The sequence below is a fragment of the Myotis davidii genome, unplaced genomic scaffold (genome assembly GCF_000327345.1).
Source record: "Myotis davidii unplaced genomic scaffold, ASM32734v1 scaffold749, whole genome shotgun sequence".
In the NCBI taxonomy this organism is placed as follows: Eukaryota; Metazoa; Chordata; class Mammalia; order Chiroptera; family Vespertilionidae; genus Myotis; species Myotis davidii.
Window position 1 is genome coordinate 1,247,287 of NW_006300030.1, and position 11,129 is coordinate 1,258,415.

General features: G+C 41.6%; 1 protein-coding gene across 5 annotated transcripts in view; it reads right to left on the reverse strand.

Annotated features, from left to right (window-relative positions):
- The window catches only part of SEPHS1 (selenophosphate synthetase 1), a 30,433-nt gene that overhangs the window by 11,617 nt on the left and 7,687 nt on the right, over positions 1-11,129 (reverse strand). For 2 of the 5 annotated variants that reach the window (XM_015572052.1, XM_015572053.1), the window contains exons 3-8: positions 9,380-9,415; positions 9,173-9,276; positions 6,833-6,940; positions 5,722-5,876; positions 4,022-4,112; positions 1,669-1,768 (exon numbers count right to left, since the gene is read on the reverse strand). In XM_015572052.1, coding sequence (XP_015427538.1) covers positions 1,669-1,768; positions 4,022-4,112; positions 5,722-5,876; positions 6,833-6,940; positions 9,173-9,276; positions 9,380-9,415 — 594 coding nt within the window. Of the gene's footprint in view, positions 1-1,668; positions 1,769-4,021; positions 4,113-5,721; positions 5,877-6,832; positions 6,941-9,172; positions 9,277-9,379; positions 9,432-11,129 lie in introns of all 5 variants that reach the window. The other 3 variants (XM_015572054.1, XM_006776172.2, XM_015572055.1) reach the window with 3 other exon arrangements.

Genomic DNA, 11,129 nt, shown 5'->3' on the forward strand with positions numbered 1-11,129 from the left:
TCTAAAAAATACGGGACCCTACTTTGCTGACCATAAATAACTGAGTTTTAAATTTTTTGCCTCGTAGGCTCCACGAGCATATAAAATCCCAATAAATGCACGTATTTCCGGTAATGTTGTTGTCCAATCGTTCCTCAAAATTCGGCGGCCTTCTTCTTCTGTGCACTTTTTTAAAAATTTCCCCCCCAAGCAGTCAAAATGACTGCTTTCAGGCAATATAGGTATAACACACACACACACACACACACACACACACACATATATATATATACCGGAAATGAAGGAGGGGGAAGTAACTACAATTATTAATAAACGCATTTATATGTTGTATAAAAAGTCACAAAATTCTAAGAAATTCTGTCATTATATACATTATTGTTTTTCTAATTGAAATTAAAAAGCAGTCAAAATGACTTCCTTGGGCCATCTAGTGTTAAGCCCTGCACATATTTTATTATTAGAGAAACACCTGTGTGGGTTGCTTTGTACAGATAATTAGGAAACAAACCAGCCTTAAAAATTTTTTTTTAAATGTTTTATTGAGCCCAGACAGTGTGGCTCAATGGCTGAGCATCAACCCATGCACCAGGAGGTCACTGGTTTGATTCCCACATGCCAGGGTTGCAGGCTCAGCCCCCAGGAGTGGGCGTGCAGAAGGCAGCCTATCAGTTTCTCTCTCATCAATGTTTCTATCCGCTCTCTCCTCCTCTCTTTTCCTCTCTCTCTAAAATAAATAAAAACATTTTTAAAATAAATTAAAAAATAAAATGTTTTATTGCTTTTTTTTAGGGAGAGAGGAAGACAGGAACATTGATGAGACAGAAACCCAGGCATGTACCCTGACTGGGAATCAAACTGGCACCTTTCTTTGGTTAGTCCTCACCTGAGGGTTTTTTTTCCCAATGCTTTGTAGAGATAGTGATGGGAGTGAGGGAAGGGGGAAGAGGAAGAGAGAGAGACAGACAGACACACACACACACACACATTGATGTAAGAGACACATGGATTGGTTGCCTCTGTAGGTAGCAGTGATGGAACCCACAACCCAGATACATGCCACTGACCAGGAATCAAACCTGCGACCCTTCAGTGTGGAGGTCGATGCTCTAAGCACTGAGCCACATTGGCCAGGGCAAACTAGCGACCTCTTGGTGCAAGGGACAACATTCAACCAACGGAGCCACACCAGCCAGGCTCAAACCAGCCTTTAGAATGTAAGCTCTAAGAGAGCAGGGATTTTTGTCTGCCTGTTCATTGCAGTCTCCCTAGCACTTGGAAGAGTGAAAACACACTATTGGTGCTCATTAAATAGAAACTGAGTGAAGTCAACTTTGTACACCACATGCTAGTCACTCTTTTTGGTACTTCATTGACATTTTTTCTTTTTAATAATCCTATGAATAGGATCCTGTCTTCCCCCTTTGGCTGAAAGGAAACACATATAACAAATACATGTATATCCTGCTCTCAAACCCAAAGGTGTCCAAAACCAGGGACCAATACAGGGGGATTTGCAGTCACTGGCCCAATCTGGACCATGATATGTTCCTCCAGCTAAGAATGGTCTTCTGAGACTGTATGTGGCCTGTAAAGCCTAAATATTTCCCATCTTGACCCTGTTCTGAAAACTTGCCGACCCCTGCAACAGACAACCTTCCGCCCCAATACCTGTTCTGTTGAGCCTTGCCATATTCATCATCGCCTCCTGGTATGCCAACTCCACATCTTCTTGAGTGACCACTAGTTTAATTTTATTCCACTTTTCAGGCTAATATAGGAACATAGGTGAGGAAGAAAAGAGGGGGGTGGAAGAGTGTGATTAACCTTTACTTCTAAGGACTCAAAGAAAAAGCCCATTTTTCTCTAGTCAACCTATAGGGAATTTTACTTTTCTAATTTTGTACGCAAAATTAAATTTTCTAATTCCCTCACCGCCCCCCCACTATTATTTTAGGTGTCCATTAAACATATCACTGAGGTATCTTTTGTGTTCTTGACCCACATTTCTGCAGTCAAATACTATACTGCAATTTATTGGCTAGTAAAAGCAGCAGGACATATGCCTGCAGTGCGCATGCCATAAAAGGTATTGCATGGGCAGCTTCTCTGTGGTAGGGTGTAGATCTCACATGAATAGCTTTGAATGTCCTTTGGTCTGCCTCTCCATCTCTCCTATAAATCTGATGGCTTTATTTTTCATATAATTATACTGTTATTGACTTTACCTAATTCTGTATCAAAGCATTTTATAGACAAATGAATGGGGAAAGCAACTTTGATTGCATTAGCACTAAGGACAGTCGTAGTGACCGCAAAGGATGTATCATAAAAGGAAGGAAAAAAAGGTGTTTCCCTTTTTCCTCAGTTGATTTTCAAAGAAGCCAGCACCATGATTATGGGTTCTTCTTTTTTTTTTGAATCCTCACCAGATATTTTTTCCCATTGATTTTTTAGAGAGGAAAGGAGGGAGGAGGGGGAGAGAAGGAGAAAGAGAAACATCAACGTAAGTGAGACACATCGATTGGTTGCCTCCTGCACACATCCCTACCAGGGTTGGAGAACCTGCAACCCAGGTATGTGCCCTTGACCAGGAATCGAACCCTCGATCCTTTGGCCCATGGGCCAATACTCCAACCACTGATCCAAACCGGCCAGGGCATGATTACGGGTTCTTGATAGATTGTCATCATGGTCCATTAATGGCCATAATTCATGCATGCATTCATTTATCTTTTAATGACACTCAACAATCTACCACTAAATACAATAACAAGTCTATGTGTTCCTCCCTAATCCCACTGCTCCCCAACTCCTCCTCAGAGGTAACAACTGCTCTAAATTTTATACTCGCCATTCCCTTTTCTTTCAAAAAATAGTATTCTTATACATATAGAAGCCTACAATATGCTCTCTGGTTGCTTCTGACTTTTATAAAAAGGGTATGTGCTACATAGTCTTTAGAACTTTTTTTTTAATGCTCAAAATTGAAAAAACAAGGTATAAAGGCAAAGGAGGTGGCAGTTTGGGGGTGAGGTGGGGAGGAGAGATCCCAAACCCCTCATTTTTTATGCCCCTCTGCCACACCTGTTTCCGACTGCCTTGGTGAATTACTCAGATCTGAGTGGTTGAATTGCAAAGCAACTCTGTGGATCACTACCCTGTAATGGACTTCCAATTAGATTTACAGATGATCTTACTTGATGAGAAATCTCCCCATCATCACTGAATGAGAAAGGAAAAATGACTAGACTGTGGCAGCCTTAGAGATTTCTCTACTCTTCATATCAATCCAACATATACTTGGTTATAAATAACATAAAATTGTTTCTCTTTTTTAACTGTTTATCAGGACTGGTAGTTTCAGATGATAGTTGTAGAAATTAAAGGCACCAAGATATGTGAGATACACCACAAATCATATTAATTTTTGAGTTGTAATCACAATGGGAAAAATATTAAATGAATTATGGTTTTAGCTCAGTGGAAAAGTGACTCAAGATAAATATCTGTGTATTCTAGATGTTCTCTCTACAAGGTAATTATTTATTAAATGTTCTATGTTACTATTTCAGCACCAAATAAACTAAACTCACTGCCTCACAAATTCTCTTTATGAAGCTTTGTTAAAGCCCCAAGCTGGGGCTTACCTCCTTTAAGTATTCAGTACATGATATCCTGATTTAATTAAAAAAAAAAACAACCATGGACAATTCCGAGTATTTCTATAAGGCGTGACTGATACTAAACTCCCTGGCAGTGACACTAAAGGAGCTCCTTTTTAGAAGACAAGCTGGTGACATTTAGAAGAGCTAGACCTGAAACATGTTAAAACATGTTCAAGGGCTTCCTGTATGGATAAGAAGTGGCACTTACTCCAGGAGCAGATACATCTTAGATTAAAGAGATACGTGATCTGAATGCAATGAAAACCTTTTTCTCCAAATCCCACAAGGAAACTACCACAATCCTGAAAACTTCTATTCAGTCCCCCCGCCCCCCGGCCGCAGGCATGACTACTCACAATATCCAACCACTGGTGCACAGCCACGGCCACTTGCGTCCCCAGGGGCTTGGTCAGAACCAGCACATCCCCAGGCACTGCGTTATCCGGCCTGAAAAAAAAGAACAAGGGCATGGTCTGGCCAAATGAACCAAGAAGGTGAACTCATCATCAGTTAAACAGGAGAAAGAAAAGGCTGGTAAAAAACAGTGCATTTGCAAGCACTTACATTTAAGCCACAACTACCAAGTGTTGCAGCTTTGCAACTTGCTACTGAAGCTACTACTACTGGAACAAAAACATTAAAAGAGAATAGAAGAGCCTGCCAATTACCTATTAGATCCAACCCTCCAATAAAATGTATAAAAAAGTAAATCACTTAGCCTTCAAAGGCAAAACGCCTGATCAGGCCCTGATTCAGCCATGCTGGTGTGTAATTTTCAATATAGACCCACCATGCTTCTGAGGCAATAAGACTTCTGAAACAGATTGTTTCTCAGGCTGTGGGATTTGGCTCAAATTGTGGTTGTCTAATGTTTTGGTGATTTCAGCATCAAAGTTTCAAACTCAGACTGACTAGTAATAAGTTTCATATTTGGCACTCAGATTACTGAAGACTGGTACAAATGGTTGTCTCCAAGAAGAGAAATGGCTAAAAAACACATTAAAAGGTACTCAATATCATTAACCACCAGGGAGATGCAAATCAAACCACTGTGGGTATCACCTCAACCCACTAGGATAACTATTATAGAAAAAATAAAAATAAAAACAGTAACAAATACTGGAGAGAATGTGGAGACATTGGAATCCCCCTACGTTGCTGCTGGGAACTAGTCTGACAGTTGCTCAAGTTAAACAGTTGCCACATGACCCAGTAACTCTGAGGTATATATACCGAAGAGAATCAAAACATATGTTCATAGCAGCATCATTCATAAATAGGTGGAAATAACCCAAAGATCTATCACCTATGAATAAACTGTGTTATGTCCATGCAATGGAACATTATTCAGCCATAAAAATGAATGAAGTACTGATACATACTACAACATGGGTGAAACTTGAAAGCATTATGCCTAGTTAAAGAAGTCAGACACAAAACACCACATATTATATGATTCCATCTAATGAAATGCCTAGAATAGGCAAATCCAGAGACAGGAAGTAGATTAGTGGTTTCCAGAGAATGGAGGGAGGAGGGAATTGGGAGTGACTGCTTATGGATATAGGACTTCTTTAGGGGTGGAGTAGGGGGAGAATTGATTGGTATATTCTGAAATTGGATAGTGATAACGGTTACAATCTTGTGAACACACACAAAAACAATGAATTCTATACTTTAAAATACTGGGTTTTATATTATATAAAATTTCGCTATATCTATTATACTTCAATTAAAAATACTAATAACTTTAAAAAACAGAAGTAAAATACTGATACATGCTACAAAATGGATGAACCTTAAAAATATTATGCTAATATTATGTAAAGTAAAAGAAGCCAGGACAGCTAAGGGCAATGGGGTTTCTTGTTGGAGTGATGAAAATGTTCTAAAATCGACTCTGGTATTGGTTGCAAAACTGTGAATATTACCAAAGGCCATTGAACTATATACTTTAAATGGGTGAATTCTATAGTATGCAAATTATATCTCAATGAATCTATCTTAAGAAAAGAAAGAGAACCAGGCCAGGTGACATGGAACAAAACCAACTTACATGATGAATTCATTGGGCTGGCAGACAGTTGTAGCCACTCCTCCCAAAACAATCCAGGGGTTTAACACTGTTTGTCTGCCCGTTACAGACGCTTCTGCCTCCTCTGCTGCATCTTTAAAACCCTGTATAATTAGGGGCATCACTTTATCCCTTTCCTAGGGTTTAAAAGGACACAAAGTAAAAGTCACATAATTCAGTTCAAAACCAAGAAAAGAGTCTACACTTGTAGTTATAAAGAGGATCATAAAATCCTAATGGATGTCCTTAAAGTTCACAGACTGTACAGGGAATAAGAAAGGGAGATAGAATAGTTTACACCAGCCATTTTATCAAGAGCTGGAAGATATTCCAGGTTACAACATGAATAAAGCCCGGACAACAGAGAAATAAAAACTGGAATGTGAATCGGTGCACAGGGCTCCCCGAAACCTAAGCCAACTCTTTAAATGGTCCTTAGGAACTCCAAGACTCATTTAATATGCACCCACCACCCTCCCTGAAAGGGCTGTGTGCAAACAATGGCTCAAATGCACATTTGTGCTGGCAGAAAAGGGCCTACTGAAAACTCTCATTTCTAAGAGTCAAGACAAACTTCTTTTGGGGGACAAAAACAAGTACCTTTCAAAAATAATCTAAGAGAGAATTCATCTCTGTGTCAGAGAACAGGTACAGGTAGCAAGGCTATAGATACTGCCAGGTAAGCACGGAAAGACATGTGACACCCCAGCCCCATCACTGTCTTACATCAGTGCCCAACTAGCAACCAAAGGGCCTGGCCCCTGCGGGGCCACATGCCCTGGGTCTGTAAAGCTAGTCCAGTCCACAGGCCTGGCATGAAGGTACTATTACTGTGGCCTAGATTTTAAAACAAACCTAAATGTCTTGGCTTTAGTCTACCCAGAAGAAAGGGAAGCAGGTGGTGGAAATGAAAGTATGAATAGGCCAGACTACTTTAATTCACTAATAACTGCCAAAAAGTGGAGAAAAGGATGAAATATGGAAGCCATGCAGCCTGGGCTCCTCACTTTACAGATGGGAAAAGAAGGGCTGACCAGCCAAGTGAAGTGACCAAGACAACAGAAAGTAAGCAGCTGGCCCATCTCCTACTTACCCTATCGGTCATTTTATTACTGATTCCAAGGAGCATCAGCATATTGTCACATTCTGTGACCCCCATTGCATAGAGGTCACTGAGTACATTGGCACATGCTATCCTGCCCTGGAAGAAAGCAAAACATGAAAAAGGGCAAGAGGAGGATGGGGACTTCCCATGTGTTGAAACAAAGGGAGCCTACAGAATACCTCCCAAGAGAACCCAGGTACTTTCCAGGAATAGCAGCTACTGGGATGGGGTCCTGTTTCTGTGACTTGCAGACTGGTTACCTATCCTTAATCACAGAACCACTAAGCCATTCACTTTTTCCAAGTTATTCCCGTTCCCACCTTTCTTTCTCAGGCAATTCCCATTCTAAACACTAGGAGAAGCCTACAGTTTATTTAGATGGAAAACGGGGAGTGGGAAGATGTCAGGGGGAGCAAGGTTGGAGGGATAGTCTGGGAGGAAGAGCTGTGGAGTGAAAACACGTGTCTGAAAGCAAACTTGGAAACAGCCACTTATCCTAAACAGATCTGAAAAAAAAAGAAAGAGTGAACTTTACTGATTATAGAAGATGATTTCTATACACTTGGATGGAGAAATTTTTGCACCTTCTTTTAACCGAGGCAAGAAGTGGTTTACAGTGGGTGCCAAGTGCTAGTTAGGGCTACAGTGGGTTCTCTCGGATGCTTTTAGGAGATGCTGGAAAAGGGATGAATTCTGGTTCGAGCTACTTTTGCCACCTGGTCAGGTGGGACACCTGGGGTGTGGCATACCTCAGCCTCTCAGGAATACTGCTTTAGAGGAGAGAACAGATGGATGTGTGGAGGGAAAACAGGTTTCTATTAACCTGTGTGCCTGTCACTGGCACCCCGCCCCCACCCCCATTTAGCTGCTTCACAGCCAAGTCTCTCTGTGAGCAGCTTGACCCTAGTGCCCTTGGCACACAGGAACTTGGATCCAGCAGTTCAGAAAATCTTCTACACAGTGAGTATATAACACAATTGGGGGTATGAATGCCTAGAATCAAAATAAATGGTCAGGAAGTTAAATCATGATGAGCTCTATCCTGAACGGAAACATCTAGGATTAGACCTATACAGGGTATGGCGACATCTCTGGCCTGAAGCACAGGAATGAGGGGTTTACAAATATCAATGAAAGAAGAAAATTACAAACATTCCAGTCAACAGACAGTTAGTAGACAGCAGGTGTTCTTGCACAAAAGAAGCAGAGGGATTTCTGCCTAACTGCTCATGTGCAATACCAAAGGTGAGCGGGAAACAGATCAAATGGTTGCAGTTCCAGGAGTCAGATCAATGGTGGGATGAGAACAATTTGAATATAAAAAAACTAGAGGCCTGGTGCACAAAAATTTGTGCACTGGGGGCGGGGGGTCCCTCAGCCCAGCCTGTGCCCTCTTGCAGTCTGGGACCCCTCAGGGGATGACCACCTGCTGGCTTAGGCCGCTTCCCTGGGGGATTGGGCCTAAGATGGTAATCAGACATCCCTCTGGCAGCCCGGCAGCCCTTGGGGGATGTCCACTTGCCAGCGGGGAGCAGGCCTAAACTGCAGTCGGACATCCTTAGCGCTGCTGAGGAGGCAGGAGAGGCTCCCACCACCACGGCTGTACTGGCAGCCATCTGCCTGGCTTGTGGCTGAGCAGAGCTCCTCCCATGGAAGAGCGCCCTGACCACCAGAGGGCAGCTCCTGCATTGAGCGTCTGCCCCTTGGTGGTCAGTGTGTGTCACAGTGACTAGTCATTCCCAGTCCTTTTGCTGTTAGGTCAGTTTGCACATTATCATTTTACTATATACGATAGAGGCCTGGTGCATGGGTGGGGACCAGCTGGTTTGCCCTGAAGGGTGTCCTGGATCAGGGTGGGGGTCCCGCTTGGGTGCCTGGTCAGCCTGGATGAGGGGATGATGGCTGTTTGCAACTGGCCAAACCCCCTTCAGGGTGGGGGTCCCCACTGGGGTGCCTGGCCAGTCTGGGTGAGGGGCTGAGGGCCGTTTTCAGGCTGGCGGGTGACTGAAGCTCCCAACCTCTCCTTTTTTTCTTTTGGGATTTATTTACCTTCTATGGCTGTCACTGGAGGTGAGAACCGGCTTTAGCTCTGAGCTCGGCTCTAGCTCTGAGACCTCGGCTGCTGAAAGCAGGTATCTGGTTATTAGCCAATGGGAAGAGTAGCGAAGTTACGGTTAATTACCATGTTTCTCTATTAGATAGGATAAGCGCATGCGCACGCGCGCGTACACACACACACACACACACACACACACACACACCCAGCCACAACCCAAAACCAACTGAACAGAAGTTTGAGATGTAAAAACATATTTAAGTCAAACTTACCATCATGTAAGGGTCATCGACGATAGGATAAATGTAATCTGTGGTTTGCACCAAGGAAAGACCACCATGCCTCAAAGGAATGACACAAGTATCCATCCCAATACCTGCAAAGATGGAAGTCATCATAATCCACAAGTCAACAGGAAACGCCATTTTATCTTATTCCATCAGTGTTCTGAATAGGAGAGTTTTGTATGAGATACTTATGGAACACTGCATGCTGCCAATACAGCAATGTGTTTCCTATCAAGAAGGATAACTGAAATAAATGTGAAACATAACTAGCTAAAGATAGAAGAGTAAAATTTGTTAGTCATGAAGACTCACATTCAATATGCTATAAATTTAGCCCTTAATAGTGCCTTGAACAGATTCTTTCCTTTGTATTACTATATCATGTGACTGGCACCATACAGAATTTCTTTAAAGATGAGGATAGCAGAAATGGAACTTGGGTTGTTTTATCTATAGTTAATTTCAGTTTATCTTTAGGCATTACTGTTTTCCCAACAGACAATCTGTAAAATATTTTACACACATAAAACGGTATTATTACTTCCACATTTTAGTCAAACATGAAAACAATTAGAAAAAAAGAAGACAAAGCCAGAATAGGAATTCATCATTTCCAACCAAGCAAGTACGTAAACACTGCGGTACCTAAAAGCATTTTTAAAGAGGAATCCTGACATATGTCACTTCTACTAATTTATAATATGAAGGGGGGAAATGTGCTAAAAAGCCTGTCAGAAGTATTTCAATTTATTAAAATCGTTGCTAAACTTTTAGAATAAAATATAGACAACGGATAGGCTGAGATATAATTCTCTTATCCTGAAATTAGTTTAAAAACCATCTCCTGCAACTTATATTTCTTTGTAATGCAGGAATTTTACAAATTCAATTTGGCCTTCCCACCAAGTAGGCTGAATAGAGTACTTTCCTACACCTCTCAAAAGGATACCGCCTGCTCTGACTTCACCTGTGCAGTCCATCAACCAAAGGCAGAAAAAAAGGCACGATGTAGTACAAAAGGAAGCAAGAGGATGACACCCTCTCAACTCAGAATTCCAAAGGAAACAAGAATAAATCACATTGAACCAAATGAAACCAGGACTTGTGTACCATTCATATTTAGCCTAAGTAAAATGCTGACGCACAACTAGTTTAGCACCACCACAGCAATATACCTAACAGAACCCAGGATAGAGGAGCACCTTTCCCGCCCCAGGTCTTAGTCCATTATTACTAATGCAAAAATAAAATCAAGTAAGTTCATTAAAAAGTCACGAACACTGCGAAGACAGGCTGATCCTTTCCGCCTACTGCACCAGATAGCAAACTCTTGGTGGAAGATTGTTAGGAAATAGAGAGTTTAGTTTTAGAATGGCAAGTCTCACAAATATAAGACAATAGAACCAACTTTACCAGTGATTGGTTTTCATGTGTATTAGACAAGGATGTGTGCAATGACTCATTTAAACCGTGTATATGTGCAGACTCTCAGAAATTTCATTTAACAACTGTTCTTTAGCATTTAAGTGGAAATAGAGCAAGAACCACATTTAACATACTGATTCTCCCTAAACTGATCATTCTAACTGGTTTTTCCAAGTGTATTACTATTTATTTTGGAAATTAGTATAGTTTTTTCAAGTTCTTATATAAATTATAGGACTACAGAGAGAGAGACACTAAAAAACAGTTGCTGAGCCCTAGCCTGTTTGGCTCAGTGGATAGAGCAGGGTGGACAAACTTTTTGACTCGAGGGCCACAATGGGTTCTTAAACTGGACCGGAGGGCTGGAATCCCACTTCTAGGAATATATCCCAAGAAACCAGAAACACCAATCAGAAAGGATCTATGCACCCCTATGTTCATAGCAGCACAATTCACCATAGCTAAGATCTGGAAACAGCCTAAGTGCCCATCAGTAGATGAATGGATTAGAAAACTG